This window comes from Meles meles, chromosome 15, assembly GCF_922984935.1.
Source record: "Meles meles chromosome 15, mMelMel3.1 paternal haplotype, whole genome shotgun sequence".
Taxonomy (NCBI): Eukaryota; Metazoa; Chordata; class Mammalia; order Carnivora; family Mustelidae; genus Meles; species Meles meles.
In genome coordinates, this window is record NC_060080.1 from 67,737,944 (window position 1) to 67,754,524 (window position 16,581).

Consider the following 16,581-nt stretch of genomic DNA (forward strand, 5'->3'; position numbering starts at 1 on the left):
TGGCAGGTGAACATCAGCCAAATGAAAACTTAAAAAGTGCAATAGTGGGGCCTTTTCAACTGGGTAAGCAGGATTTCACACCCGTGACATCAGCCAACTCATCGGATTTCCAACACCCCATTTTCTGGTAAGGTTGAGGGGAGGAGTGTCTCTGGGTCTGAGAAGCTCCCCAAATCTCTCCCTAAATACTGTAGCTGCTCCTACTCCCTGTCACTCCTAGGGATGAAGAGGCTTCTGCCTACTTCCCTGCCTCTGGGGGTGCCCACCACTAACCGCTACCGGCTAAACTGATGAGCACACGGGAGAAAAGGGGCTCGGTGGTGCTACATTAAGATGAGAACTTTAATCGTGTTTCACAACTTATGAAATTGGTGTGAACTCACCTTTCCAATTCGTTTTCCTTCAACAGCCAAGGCCTTCATCTTAGAGAAGTAGTGGTAATAGGTCACCACATAAGTGATAATGGACTTCTCATCAGGGTGGTCCACACTGATATCTGTAACCCAAAGAAGGTTTTGTTCGGTATTCTGCTCACAGCACGCCCACCCAGAACAACTGTTCAACACTGAAACAGGCCAGAGTTTATACTGCAGAGTTCTGCCGCCGGTGCATTAACTGTAAGTCTGATGCGGATGAAATTATCTCATCGATTCTTTTATGATATGAATATTTGTAAATACCTTCTACCAATGCAACAGCACATAGAAGTCTTAAGAGACATGATCCTTCCTCTCCAGGATCCCAAGCTACCAAGAAGAAAACTTCTAGAGAAAAACGGGGACCATGGTAAGAATTCAGGGAGAATTCTTAGCAATGTGACTACTTGCCAGACCAGCAGGCTTTTCTCCCTGCCCATGCCCACTCCCAAACTGGGCTTGGGCTTCTTGAATCCTCCTATCTGCTGATGCCACCAGAACCGCTTCCAGTCACTGAGTCTTTGGACATCCTTATCTTGTTGTTACCAGTTACTCAGTTGGTCACCAAATCTGAGTCCAAATGATTCTATCTATGGAGAATCTTTATTGTCACTCATGGTTCAGACTCTCACGGTTGCATAAGGAGACTTGAAGCAGGAGCTTCCTCACTGGCTTTCCCTACTACCCAATTCACTGTATGCACTGCCCCTGGTTGATCTTCCAGAAGCATGGCTGCGAACACACTTTCTCTGAGCCCAAAATTACTCAAAAGTACCCTACAATCTACAAAAATAAAGTCTAAGACCCTTAATCCTTTAGTATCTGCCTTAACTTTCCTTCCCTTCCTTCTAACCACTGAGTACTTATCAGGCTCTCTGGAAGAGCTAACCACTGTTATGACACTTCTAATTCTATAGCCTACTATTTCTTCTCAGGCACAATCTGAGCCAAACTGGACTAGTCAACACTCCCCAAACACACTCTACAATTCCCAATACTCCTTCACTTTACTCACAATTTCCCTTTGCCAGGTACTATAATTTGCTTAACATATTTTCTTTGTTGTGTAAGACTACATCCCAAGGGTAGGAAGCTTTTATCTGGGTAAGCCCTGTGCTGTTCCACCTCTCAAATTGCTGGTGTGTTGTCTCACATAACAAGGGTAGTCAGTAAGTATTCACTAAGGGAGGAAATTAATGTATGAAGATGCCAAGTGGCGGAGGTATGGCAATATTGGGTGACACTCTTGACTTGGGACAGAGAGAAAAGAGAATACATAGCCTGACTCTTAACTGATAATCAGGTTCTTTTTGAGAATGCACTCCCATGTGTGCCTTCTATCTTCCTGGAAGCCCTGTGTAGGGCAGAATGGTTTCTCTTAAAGATGAGAACTCCGAGGCACAGGGCTGGAAAGCTCCCTGCCCAATGTCACCGAGGCAGCCTATGGCACTGGGGGCCAGAACAGCAGCTACTCTTTCCACCCTAGTCGTCCCTGCAGCCAACTCTGCTTCTCGGCCCCACCCAACTATGCTCCAAGGAGAAGGAAATGGAGGAACCCCCCCCCGAAAGCTGATCCTGTATGCAATCTAATAAACACATAATGCTGGCATAACTGGGAAGATGAGAGCAGACAAAAAAACCTTGTGGTTTTGTAACCTGTCTGCTACTCTATCTCAGCTGATGCTCTCTGGGCCACTGGGCAACTAACAATAGCTAAGGACAACTAATACCCAAGATCCAACCCACAGGGTAAGTGACATCAATGGCCTTTTTTTAGTTCCTTGTCTTGTGATCTGGGGAACATATATCCCCTTTTTCATACTGGGAAGGGATTAGAAAGATTAACTAATGAGCAAGTTATTTAAAAAAAAAAAAGGTTATTTAGCACAAAGAGCGATGGCTGAGAAAGAATGTCTTCCCATAGTTAAAACAGGGGTAAAGACGGAAGATTAATCACACCACAAGGAATTTTAGTTTTCTGTTTATATTAAGAGATCATTTAATGCGTTAGCACAAAGATAATTTTATCTCAGCTTCCGGGATAGTGAACATATCAGTGAATCTAGTGCCCTGGAAAACAGCAAGCCTGCTTGGCAGCCTCATGACCTCGATCTGCCTTTGGGGAGTTGAACTTCCTGTTCTATATTTATAAGAACTTTAAACTTTCACTCACAGTTTTCTCTCTCTGGTATTTGCTCACAGCTATGAGCTGTGATCTACAAAGCTCCCGTACTACAAACAAATCCTCTTATATTTCAAATGCTTTTCAGAATAAGAAAAAGTACCTATGACAGCTCCGGTGAAAAGCCTGGAATTAGAACTTTGTTAAGTAAGGGAACTATAAGCTGAGGGAAGGCCCCACACAGGTCAGCTCCATGTCACCTGCAGTCAGGCTTTGGGGTCCTGCTGTAAGGACTCAGAGTCGATCCGGACAGAGCTCAGATGCTGTGCCTCCAGGCGGTCAGCCCTAAGAAGGGACTGTGAGTCCCAATCCTCCTTCCACCCAGCTGTTCCCATTTCCTGATGCACCTTTCTCACTTAAGCTCTTCTTACTCAAAGCAAACAGAGCACAGCCTCCTACGAGCCCCGCACCCCAACCCCCTGGTCTGCACCCATCCATCCCAAGGCTGCCTGCCACCTTGGCATAAATGCCAGTCAATAAGCATTCACTGAGAGCCTATGGCAGGTTCCCTTCATTGAGAATAGCTGCTAAGAACTTTCAGTGACTGAAGAATAACCTCTAAAAACTTTGACCTACAGGGCCCTGACCCACCTTTCCAGTGGTAGTTCCTATTATTATTTTAAACACCATTCCCAGCGAACTAAACACGCCTTCCTTGTTCCTGGTTCTTCACCTCTGCTCAGGCAAGTGCCTATGCCTAGCAAGCCCTCTACTTCCCAATATGTTTAAATCATACTTGCCTTTTCAAATATAATCCTTTGCACAAATCCTCAAGTAATTCCCATACCAAAATTAAGCTCCTCTTGAGCAATTCCCAAAGCACACTACACAAATAAACTGACGGCAGATTTTCTATTAGCCCCTCACTACTAGAGATGCTGCTGGAAGTCCCACCTTACATCTCTCAAGTGCTTACCTTCCGGATCCAACAGTTTAGTGAGGCCAAGGTGCTGCTCTGCCAGGTTGAAGGCATTCTGCAGATTGTAGTGTGCATTGGATTTCTTTAGCTTGTCAAAATCTATCAGGTCAGGCCTATGCAGAATGAGAGTGGAACAGGACAAAAACCATGGCTTAAGAACACATGTGACCAATGACACACCAGCATTACTCCAGAAATGGTAGAAACCACTTTACTGAGCAAAGTAAAACTCTATAATAGAAATCATCAAACAATGAAACCTGATTTTTGAACAAACACTTCAAAGTTTATTAAGAGAACTGAAGATAACGGACAAACTGATTTGTTTAGGAGAATTTACATATTCTCTCACATTTTCCTCACATGGAATGCAGGAATTCCCACCGTGGTGCAACATCTAAGGCAATGGATATGAGGGTCAAAAGTCACCCAGACTGGGGCAGAAGAATGTCAACATTCTACCCCAAAACTGATAGTATGATTTCTGAGGAGGTGACTTACCGGTGTTTGTGTATCAGTGCGTTGAAGGCCATGCCATCCCTCCAGCTCGTGGTGAAATTGTGAATGTTGACGTTCGGGTACCTACAAAGACAAAGCACAACACAATTACCAAATAAAGATTGACAGTTTTGCGAAATGCAGTGTTCATGAAAAAGCTTGTCAGTACTGAAAAAATGTGAGGCAGTGAGTATCAAAAGGACTATCAAGTCAGAGCAAATACTTTAGCTTTCTATAAAAACAAAAAAACCCACATCCATGTGGCTTTTCTTTCTTGGTAAGTCAATCAGACAAAAGATGTGAACTGAGTCTTAGATTTAAAACACCATGGTTACATAGGAAAAAGTGACCACAACCCAGACACCTCTGAGACTTCTTTGCCTCCACTGGCTTTCTCCTCTGCCAGCAAAGAAACTAGGACCCCACAGTGACTGACATCTGAATTCTGGGGAGAGAGGAAGCAGCTATGATTGATTACCTGTTCATGAGACACTCAGCTTTCTTCCTTGTATCACTGAACTAAATAAAGTTTTATGTACTAAGGATCTCCCTGAACAACTTCCCTCTGCTGGAGACCTACCCTATTCACTTAGCTATTCAATACCGTTTACAGGCTTTGGATCTGTGGTTGATTAAAGGCTTATAACTAAGTTGATCCCCTTATTAGGCACACCCACTTTATGAGTTATCATTAACTGATCATGTCTATTACAGTTGTAACTGTCCTCAAAGCAATTCTGACTAAGTAACTCTCTAGTTAACCGGGTAGAAAATCGGTTCTAAATACTAGACCCAACAATTTCAGTGAGTAACAGAACAGACCAGTTCTCTAAAAAAGTATTTTCACTAAAATTTCAAAGGAGGAATAAAGGGAAGGAAAACCAAGACGGGTAATGTACAAAGACTACTCTTAAGTTGACTGCACAAAGCTTCCCCAAAGCAGCAAAAATCAAAAGCTGGAGAAAACCCATTTGCTTTTTAAAGTATCATGGATGTGATTCTTAAATATGGTTTCAGGGTTTTAAAATTCAAGATCCATTGTTCTCTGGAGCTGCCTTAATAAAGAGAGGGAAACGGACTACGGAGCTGAAAGGTCCCGAGCGTCAATCAGAACTCCTCCTCCCATGCTATGAGCGAGTTGAGATGTCAGCGACCTACTGCTCACGAGTTAACAAGACTTCTCCACGGAAGGAGTGGAGGAGATAGCTATCAACACCTCAAAGAGATGACCGCAGCAGGGCTGTCCTGGGTGCAGTGGCCCCGGGTCCCCAGGGAGTTCATACTCACCCAGCTGTCTTCATCTGGCACCACAACAGCAATGCATCCTTGGCAGACTTCTTCTCTTTGTTGTCTTCCGTCTCTACACTGATATCCTGGATCTAAGATTTACCAACAAGCATTAGATGAAGAGATGGGTCAGCTGCCTAATAACAGCCACAGAAGAACTGATCTACACATACATGAAGAGTACGCTTCAGGCCACAGCCCAGTTGTAAGGCCTATCTACTGTGCCAAAGAAACTCCTTTCCTCAAGGTTCACCTCATTGAAACAACAACCAGGTTTTCTACTTTGCACAGACATAAGGAGGAAATGAAGAATACTTAGCTACATTACTTCCCAGAACCCACACCCCCGCTTAGGGGTCACTTCTAAGCTCAAAAGAGCCCAACTTTCCAATTACAAGTGCTCACTATAAACACCCTGTACCTTGTCAGACCCCAGAAAAATCTTCAGTTCAGTTTTTTATAACCAAGTATTTTTCACACTAGGGTGCATGTCCCCCACTGATGAGGACAGCATATATGTATCTTTTCTAAAAACTGACCCGAATTCCCAGAGAAAGCATGACCATGGTAGGCTTCTATGGTCTTTGCTATAGTCCCAACGTTTGTGGCTCCCCCGAACCCTTAGGTTGAAATCCTAACTCCCAAAGGTAATGGCATTAAGAGGTGAGGCCTAACACGAGTAGGATCCTCACCAACCGGACTAGTGCCTTATTAAAAAAAAAAAGGCTTCAGAGAGATCCTTAGTATCTTCCACCGCGTGGGCTGGCAAGACCCTATTCTGGATGTTTGCCATCCAGAATAGGGTCTTGCCAGCCCACGCTAGCTTGATCTCAGACTTAGCCTCCAGAACTGTGGGAAATGACTTTCTATTGTTTGTAAGATACCCTGTCCATGGTGTTTTTTTTACACCAGCTGGAATGGACTAAGCCACTCCTGGAGAGCATGCAAGCAACATTATACAGAGCCGGGTCTACTGGCACCAACATCACACTGCCTGGGTCTAAGGCCAGGCTCCACCACCTACTGTGTGTCCCGAGGCCAGCTCCTCAGCTTCCCACCTGAGGAGCGGCCAACAGCAACGATGGCTGTCTCACTGTGTTACTGTGCACTTGAACGAAGAAAGAATATGAAGCGCTGAGCTCATGACGAATAACCCGTAAATGTTAACTCTGGCTTAGGGGTCGCCCTATCAGTTATGTGATTTTAGACAAATGCTCTAAATACCCTTTTGTCTTTAGATTCTTACCTATTATACTATAATGTGGGACAGGGATTGGGGTAAATGGTGTTGGCCTAGAAGGCCCCGTCATCTTTTAGCTCTAGCTAGTCCAAGCTTCCCTACCCTGGTCTGCCATGGGTCTTCCCATTTAATCTAAAGACATGCCCCAGAATTCTTTTTGGGAAAGAGATAGAAGGAGAATGAAATATATAAATACAAGATTATAAAGGTAGAAACTTTCAACTGGGAAAAACCCTTAGAAATTGAAATAATTATAACTTCTAAAAAAAATTACCCCTTTTTAACCGTGCAAAGTACGTGAAGTGTGAGTCTGCATAAACTCTAAACTCTATTATTACGATTGTTAGTTCTTGTGCCGAAAGTAAATATGAAAGAACCTTATTCAAGAAGTAAGACACAGACTCATCAGGAAAGGCAGGTGGAATTCTACACATTAACCCCTGTTGACCTTCTCATGCTTCTATGTGAAGAGGGGAATCTATTTCCAGACTTGGTCATTTACACAGAGTCTACCCCTCTGAAAGGATTTACATAAGGCAAGACTTTCCTTCCAGTTTTCCACAACATCCTTTATTCTCTCTTAAAAGGAGAGCAGAATGAAACCTAAATGTCACTTAATGGACACTTAATTAATTAATACTTAATACTTAATGGACACTTCCTCCTATGCACACACAGGACAGACCATGTCCTCAGAGCTCTAGACACATGCACATGCACACTCAACATGTGTGCACTGGAAATGTAAGACAAGGCTGTATATTCAGGAGCTGGAGGAAAGATAGAGCTCTTTGGAACGTGGAGAAGCTTCATAGAGGGAGCAGATAGTGAGCTGGGCCTTGGCTGATGTAGAATCAATACCTATCTGTGGAATGAGTAGGGATTTAATACAGCTGCTGGACGGAGGAAGCTAGGTCCGTAAGACACCAACACTGCAGGCCATGCAGTGACATCAGCAGCCTATGTTTCTTGCCTTAAAGGAAAGAGAAAGTACCTATCAGCATTTACAAGTTCAATTACAGAAAAAGGCAAGCTGTCAGGAAGCTAATTAGTCAATGACTCAACCCAATTCATGCTGAGAATCTTGGAAAGGGCTGCGTGTGCCAGCTCGCCAATGTGGGCAATGACCCGGTGTGAAAAGAGGCCACCATCAGGATGCCCTTCCATGCTCTGATTACCACAGGCCAAAGGCAAGAGAAAGAGAACTTTTTACTTTACAAAACGGAGGGAAAGCTCAAGGAGGGTCCTACTAATGGTATTCACTCCATTTTCAAATCATTTAGGAACTGACAGAAACCTACATAAGAGTTCTGTTTGTAAAATAAGAGTCACTGATGGTTATAATTAACTCCATTCATAATTTCATCTTCAATAGTGGCTCCCTCTTCAGAACTTCTTAACTGGAATCACTGGGACTGCCACCCAGGGATTCTGAATTACTAAAAAGCTTTCCCCAGGCCTCCAAGGAACCACACCCACTCAGGGAGTTTCTCAGGACAGCTCTGTTTCAGCTCCTACCCCTCCTCCCACCGACCCACCAGAACACTGTTAACTCAAACCCGTTCCCCTGGGGAAACGGGGAAAAAAAAACGATTGGCTACAGGCTGACTTCAGAGTTTTACCAAGAATACAAAGAGCTAAAATTTGATTTCCGTTTCTGCCCTTTTTTGGTGAGACTTTTATTTAGCCAGAAAAATCAATCGGACTTTATATCAAAGGGGTGGAACAGGAAGGAAAGGCACAGAGAACAGAGCCACCCAGGAGACAGGACTGTTAGGACATTTGTTTGCAGAGTAACCTGACGCTTTGGTAAGAAGTGTTTCCGGCATTTCAATTCTAATTGAAAAGCAGGAGCAGGAAGCACTGCCTGGAGAAAGAGCCAGTGACCAGGCCAGAGGTGCTCCACTGGGCTGAAATTCTGGGCTCTCTCTTAAAGGGTCAGAAGCAAGCACTGCTGCCCTGACTGGTTCTGTAATCCTGGATAAGACTCCTTCCTTTCCTCACTTTGAGGCAGACAGAATGACCTTGGAGTACCTTCTGGCTTAGAGTACTTCTATACTTAGAGCCTTCCCCTCGAGTATAACAAACCCATAAAATTGTCATCAATTCAAACAAGCATAAGGCTCTTGCACATTTCCCCTGAAAACTGCCTCCTCACATCCAAAGGAGAATGAGAAAGTGAAAATGGAGCCCCCCCACCCCGTGTCATAATCCTCAACAGCGTCCCCTAAAAATACTCCAGGATCCATGCTACAGTGCGGCAAAGTTCAGTCAGTCTAGTGCCAGCAACCTAGCACCAACCTAGACGTCCTTGTATCTTTGCTCCTGAAAGTCGAGGGGCAGACACCAGGCGTTTAGAGCAGTGGGCAGGCTGCAGCCCAGAAACCCCCTTATCTGACAAGGGCACTTTTCAGGGGCCGGCAAAACTAAGGGAGGATGTGGGAGCTGCCAAATACCGATGGGGGCTGAATTGACACCCAGCTCCACACACCTGGCTCTGGGATGCCGTTTCACTAGCACGCCGTACCCAGGAAGAAGGGTGAATCCTGCGGCCACGTGTCCTTACCTGGAAGCGCAGGATGATAGTCCAGATGAGGCCGAGGGTCAGCCGGTGGTTCCCATCCACGATGTCATGGGAGCCCATGTTCTCAAGATGGACTCTCTGCTCCTTCAGGAACTGAAGGGCCTTGTCCACATTCTCCAGACAGTGGATGCGCATTCGTCCCTTGGTGGGTTTAGGCTAGAATCGGGGGAGCAGAAGGCAGAAACAGACCATGTAACGGGGTGGAGATAGGCTGGGAGCTACTGCCCAGAGTTCCCATGGGCCCGTTCATGCAGCACTCTCCTCCCCACACCAAAACCTTCAAACACGTGTGTGCTCACTCAGTACAAGGACAGTGTTTACCGAACATCCTTACCAGAGAAAAGTTTACTTAAGGGACAGGGATCCCTCTTCAGAGGTTTGTTCAGTCATGCAGGGGACACAGTTTAGACATGAGCACAGAAGCTGGAAGGTTAGAGAGAAAGGAACCCAGTCTCCCTGAAGGATTCAGAGCCCACTGCTGCCACCCACAGAGCTTTCTGCAGATGCAGGGCAGAACACCCCTGAGACTTTCCTGACTGCTTGAAACATAAAAACAGGTTTGCTACCTGCAGGTCTGGGTTGTTTCCTAAGGCTGGCTCCAAATGAAAAGGGGACACACTACCAAATTAGAATTTCCAGTGGCAGTTTCATGAGGGTGATGTGGAGGGCTGAGAGAAAGGGTGTGACTCACTGAGAAGGATAAAGGAAAAGGCAGTATGAGAGCAATGTAATTTGAATACCCCAATGTCTCTTCTTTTTACCCAGTTCTATCCAACCCAAGAAGCTCTGGGAAGGTGAACATTTTGAATAAACGAAGCAAAAGATCAAGGCACACACACACACAGGAAATTCTCCGTGGGTCTCCATCATCTACTGGGTCTAGAGCAAGCTCATGTCTCCACTGCCTGGCTCTGGCCTTCCCTCTTTCTCATTTCCCAGCACAGCCCCCGCTAGCCTGGGCTGCACCTCAGGCTGATGATGCTTCCAGCTGTCCCAGGGCCTTTCCCTCTCATCTCTTTTCAATGACTGTGCACCTGACTAGGGAGACAGGGGCCCACCGACATGTGCTGTTTCAAACCCAAACTGTCTTGGTACCAAGGCCTGCAGAGCAATAAGGACAAGGCCATTCTACTAACTGTAGCACACAGTCCCCAAGTGTGCCTCGAAGTACCCGGGTAGCAAAGGTCATTTTCTAACGGAGGATGAGAGAAACAGTGTGGATGGAATCAGGAGGGGCTACAGGGAGGAGGAAGGGAATAGGGAGTAGATAAGGGGACTGCTGGTCTCTTCCCAAGCTCCATCAGGTATAACCACTGTTATTTCAGACTTGATGTTGAAAAACTCAATCACAAACACACAAGACCTTCCAAGCCTCTATTCGCTCTCTATAGTATCTTAGAGGAACCTATGTTCCATTTCACACCGATATGGGTACAAGGAGTGGGCCAGGATGATGATAAAGGTCCATTTCCCTGCATGAATGCCACATCGCAGGGACCCCAGGGGATGCAACTGGCCACGCCAGATGAGCTATATGGATGGTTCCCTGCAAACCCAGTTGCAACTCAAGTCCCCGAAAAGCACCAACCATTGGAAACACCAGGGCATGAGACACAGGAAGGAAGTGCGGGTGGCGGGGAGGGGGGTGGAATTTAGACAAACCTCTTCAGGTAAATGATCAGACTCCTTCAAATGGTTAAAAAACCAAATAAACCTCATGAACTTCTAAAAGGCAGGGGGAAAAAAGGGATGTTTCAGCAATCACTCCTTTTTTTTTTGCAATTCTCCCCCAAAATCAATCCAAGATTGGGGGGGGTGAGGAACTCCCTTTCTCTAAAATTTCCCTGCTGCTCACGGCCTTTTATCTTTTCAGTCATCAAACATGAGCAAACCAGCCCTGTGCAATATGCTTCTGTTGGAAATTCAACACAGAAGACAACTGTGCTACTGAAATGCCTTATATTCAAGTTACAATTTCACCACTTTCTAGCAAAGCAGATCCTTACGTCTCAATTGTTTACCCATAAACTGGTTAGAATACCAATAATCATCTCAAAGGGCTGTTACGTAAATGAAATGGTAAACTAATCATTATGGCGTTCTCAAACACACAAAGTGTCTCTCTACCAGCAAAGGACACAAGTCTTTTCCTCCCAACAATTCTACTTAAAACAAGAAAAGGTGCGCTCCCATCTCTCCCTGTGCTTAGATATAATACACCTCTCTGGAGAAAACAGGAAATATTTAGACTCTAGACAGAACTTCCCCACTACGAACCTTAGAAGTTGACATACTACAATTGAAAGGCAAGCTCAAAACCAGGAGCCACTGTGCCTCCAAAGCGCGATGGTGATAACACCACTCTTCTATCCCGACACCCCAAATTAAATTCTAGACTCAAATGAAAAGAAAAAGCGGTAGAGAAAAATGTGGCTGGGCGGTGTCCCGAGGGAGGGGAAAGGATGTGAAAATACCCAAACCAGACATTTGGGGCTTCTACATACAATAAGAACTCTGTGGTTCAAAGCTTGTTAGGAAACAAGTCCGAGAAACATGATTTACAGACATTTTAAATCTGATTACTGCGCTGTAGCTACTACTTCAAGCTGGACAAAGTCGTGCATGGGAACAATGAGCACGTGCACCTATCACCTCACTCACTCTGCCGCCCTCTTGTTTATCAAACCCTTCCCCACCTTCCATCTCCGTTGAAGCTCACTCATCAGCAGTGGCCCGTTCCCGCCTTCTACGCCAAAAGAACAGACAAGACACGGTGAGGTTACGGGACTTGCTGGTAGCACAGGAGGAGGGTGGTAAGAGCCAAGATGAAAACTCAGGAATACCAGCTGCCCGGTCTCCTGTTGGGTTTGCCCTCGGCACTTTTATCCTGTTCTGGGGCATAAGAGCTGGGCAAGTTTAGGGAGCAATGATGACAGGAAATTTTAGGAAGTATGAGTGATCTCACAGAGCTATACCTTGAAACACACTGGTCGTTAAAATGGCAGAGCCCCCAAATCTGAACATTCTTGGCTGCCCTGACTGCCCTCACCTTTGTGAGGGTGCTTGATGATGGTCATCACATTCAGTCCTCACAGAAAGACCGTCAAATAACTGCCACTTCACTGAGACACTGTTGGACGGACGGGAGTAATCCACACCGCTAGTCCCTGCGCGGCCGGCAGGGACTCCAGAGCGCACGCTCTTCCTGCTACAGCAAGAACCAAGAGTGGTGCACATTTCCACGTGAAAGGAAACAGACTCAGTTCCATCTGGCAGATAGTTTTCTTTTCTTTTTTTTTTTTTAAGTGCTATTTTTATATTACTAAACTTCCGTCCTCTTAAAAGGAAAAGAGTTAACAATGGAGAAAACTAAACACAATGGAACTAGGGGGAGGGGTGCAGTCCTCAGTAATAAACACTTTCTCGGGGTGACGCCCCAAGAGCAGCTGATTCTGCCAAGAAAAGGAGCATTTCCTATCCTGTCTCCATTGATTACTGTCAAATTTTCACTGTGATGCTGGTGCATCCCCACCAAAACATGAGCCTTTCTGTCCTGGAGGTCCCATCTGATGGGTCAGTCTGAAACGCATTCATGTGGAAAGATGCTCGATCCCAGACCCACGTGGGACGCAGAAATGAGTGGCAGCTGTGGTGGCCGCAGCAGAACCGCTCCTCTGAGGAAATGCCCCATTTTTACAAATCCTCCTTTAAATCATTTTAACAAGCTTCCCTGCTCTTGCAAGCACTTTTCCTGTTTCCCTTCCCAAGGTCCCTTCTGTCCCTTCTGGTCCCAAATCTCCATCAAGCACAGGTCTACCCTAAGCCTCACCCCAGACCCATCTATTTTCAGATTCCAAAGAAGGAATGGAAATTACAGAGCTAAAGAACCACCTCTAGCTCCTGACAACACGATTCCCATGGCTTATTGAACGACTTGTCCCAGCCCTGCCTCTGAGAAGCAGTGTGGCCTTGGGCAAATGCACCCGAGTGGACCCAGTGTCTTTAGAAAGCAACAAAGGAACTGGATGGTTCTCGGTCCACCATTCTGCCTCCACTGCCTGCCCATCCTTGAGTCTGAGTCTCTTCTCCCCTGCAGGGTGTCAGGATCTGCAGAACTACAGAATAATCACAATGACAGGGCTTCTGTCAGAGCTTAGAGACAGCAAAGAGAACACAGATGTTTCCTAGAGCAATCTGGCCTCCCTGAATAAAGAAGGAAGACACAGGGGAGGATGTCTGGCAGGGTATTTTGGTAGGCCCCCTGGGGGCTGGGCCACACTGTTTCACCCTGGAATCCTCACTCCCTCAGATTTTCTTTATTGTGTGTCCCAAGTCACCTTGAAGCCACCTGGAACAAGAGCTCTCCAAGGGTTGCTGGGTAACAGAGCAACAGCCCTGGGAAGCGGGCGAGGCTGACTCTAGGACTCTACCTGCTACACACTAGCTGGATGGCCCGGCTGGCCACTTTTTCTGACTCTCAGTACTTGTGAAATGAAGGGATCTAACTTAGTGGTCACCAAAGTCACTTCCAGCTATAAAATATAATGGATGTGTTGGAGAGTGGAAGGCTTACTAACGTGCAAGGTCAATTCTCAACATACCCACTGATTCCTTGCTCCGTTAAAGAGGAAATGGGAGGAAAGACACTAACTGGTCTCCACATACCAATGTGACAAGACACTTGCTTACCTTTGCCTTTTAATCAAAAATAGTTTGAACACACACACACACACACACTCACTCACACGGCTCTACTTAATTCAGATGGTAGGATGGGAAGCACTATTTCAAAACCTCCTCCAGTACAATACATAGCCAAACTCACTTCACACTAAGTCCCCTGCCAAGTTTTGATCATTAATGAGTATAAACGATCCTTGTCCAATTAAAATTAAATAGTAATACACTGTGCTCCATTAGGTCCTGCCTGTTTCCTTCACTGGCTGGGACCTCTCCCAATAAATATTTTCCTTCAGCAGGGCTCAGCAGGACAGGAGGGCACCAACAAGCAGGAGAGTGGACTGGAGTCCAGGTTCTGTAACTTGCTAGTGACACCGGCCCTGGGCAAGATCCTGGTCACCTCTGCCTATTTCTTCCATAACGTTTAACTGTCCACCTCATTAGACTGTGAGGACTCAGTGACATTGTGGACATGACAGTCTAAGCAAGGCATGCTCAAGTTACCATCATCACTCTTTCCAAAAACCCTCCAAGTTAGTTGGGATACGTCCCGCCCCAGTTCCTTCCTGACAGCCACCGCCAAATGTGCTCCTCACTCCCCTCCGAGCAGACGCCCGACTTTTACCTTCTCCACCATCCACCCCTGAACACCTCCCTTCTGGATCCTGCTGAAACCCCACCCACTTGCCATCCAGAAGGCTTGTTGCCCCTTCTGAACTTTAGGGCTCTGGGACCATTCACTTGGTACTTGATCGTGCATATCTATCCCTATTAATTCACTTTCTGCATTTAAATTTGACTGCAATTTAATGGAGGGGGGGTGTTCTTCTCTGGCTGATTGTTCAAAACAAAGTTCTCCTAAACAAATGATATGACACACAACAGCAAGACTCTGTGGCCTCCTAACAAAGGCTTTATGTAAAACTCCCCCAGTGCAGTTCAAAATGGGATTTAAGGCTTAACAAATCTTGTGGTAAATCCATCTTCCCCACCTAGCTCAGCCTGTTTCGGCATTAATGGTGCCAAAGAAAAGAAAAATCCCGTTGTTGATATCTCTTCTTTGACACTGATTAACAGGCAAGACAGAATACCAGGAAAACAACAGGCAAGCAAAAACCAGTGCCATCTGCAACTGGAAATGGCAGGAATTGGGCGGAAGGGCAGAGGTGTTCAGAAAACCCTGTCTTCTCTGGGTCATAGGTGAGTGCTCTGGGGGGTGAGGGTAGAGTATTCAGAAAACCTTGTCCTCTCTGGGTCAGAGGTGAGTGCTCTATCTGGCAGGAACAAGGCAGAAAACTGGTGGCCTTACTTAGAACCATTCTTCACTTCTGAGGCCCACAAAGGAAAGGGGGCAGGCACAGGCAAGCCTCAAACCTGGGTTGTGACCTGTGGGCTCCACCTCACCCCCAAAGTCCAAGCCTGACAATATTATTCCCAAGGCCCTGGGATCTGGGACCAATGACAAAGTGACTGACACAGGTTCTGTGGTCACAGCTTTGATCTGCTCAGTTGACCGCGGAAGTCAAGGGTGGGTCTATATTTTTTTAAGGGAATTTTAAAGCAACACCTTTATGAAGAATTACAGTCCATTGTAATTTCGGAGGAAGATATTGGGGAAAAAATGTTTTTTTTTAGTCAACAACCCAAGCCCACTCAAGTACGAGAAAAGCTTCCTGGCTCAGCTTCAAAGTTTCCTCATTGCTCCACAGACTGAGATAACTTAAAGCAAACACAGGGACATCTCCAGACACAGATCCTATCCGAGCCAGGACCACAGAAGGGGATTTCTGCCTTCTGACGTTCCCACTACAGCAGAATCAAGTGTCCTGATGACCCAAATGTCTACTTAAAACATGTTCAAATGTAACTCAAATTCTACCGAGATGGGGATGGGGTTAGGGTGGAATCGTCTGGGTCGTTAAGCTAATGTTTCTTTGAACTTAGTAAAAATCACAAATTTCCTCCTCTGTAAAAAAGGATTACCTGACTCCAAGAATTTATTAATAACGTAAACAGATATTCTAGTTCTTCAGACATTCATCTGTTATATACTGCCAAGCTGATGGCAAGGCATGGGGCTAAAATACGGAGACACAGGTCTAGATGGAAGGCAAATGTTTATGCCACACAGGGTTTGGGATCACTGGTGCAGAAAGTCTAGAGCTGACCGAATGCTATCTGACCATAGGCATTTAGCTGTGGACAAGAATTTACCCAGGCCTGGAAGCTCTAACCGTCTCATTAGTTTCATACTCTGAATATGCAAGGATCCTTTGGGATAAGCCCTCAGGGAGGTCATCTCCTACAGGGATGGTCTCTAACTGGAATCCCTGCAGCCTCCACTGCCAACAGCAGAGAATAGTTTGTGTCCCCTCCAGAAAGTTCCATGAACCAAATAAACCACAGGGCTAAAGGGGCTGAAAATCTTCAGTCTAAATGAATAAGAGCTTTAGGTCACTATCTCTAGTATCCTTATTTTTGGAATAAGAAGATTAATCAGACTGCCTATAATCAGGGTTGGCTGTGAGGAATGAATAATGAAAGAAGTGAAGGCACTTTCTGGGGGTTCACAAAGTAGTATGTTATTGCTAAACACAATTTCTGGCACTCACTGCCTAAGAGGTTGGAGATGGTGCCCATCCTATGTTCCTCCCACCCTACTCTTCTAGGTCTCTGGGTGCCTTAAAAAAATTTTTTTTAAATTTATATATACATACATATAGGTATCTATCTATCTATCTATCTATATATTTTTTAAGAGCAAATAAAGAGAGG

The 16,581-nt window shown here is 45.6% G+C and overlaps 1 protein-coding gene across 4 annotated transcripts in view; it reads right to left on the reverse strand.

The window, feature by feature from the left end:
- SPTBN1 (spectrin beta, non-erythrocytic 1) overlaps positions 1-16,581 on the reverse strand; it is a 197,665-nt gene that overhangs the window by 52,884 nt on the left and 128,200 nt on the right. For all 4 annotated transcript variants that reach the window (XM_045979662.1, XM_045979663.1, XM_045979664.1 and 1 more), the window contains 5 exons: positions 9,109-9,282; positions 5,303-5,394; positions 4,019-4,099; positions 3,515-3,630; positions 384-496 (listed from right to left, as the gene is read on the reverse strand). In XM_045979662.1, the coding sequence (XP_045835618.1) occupies positions 384-496; positions 3,515-3,630; positions 4,019-4,099; positions 5,303-5,394; positions 9,109-9,282 (576 nt within the window). The remainder of the gene's footprint in view (positions 1-383; positions 497-3,514; positions 3,631-4,018; positions 4,100-5,302; positions 5,395-9,108; positions 9,283-16,581) is intronic.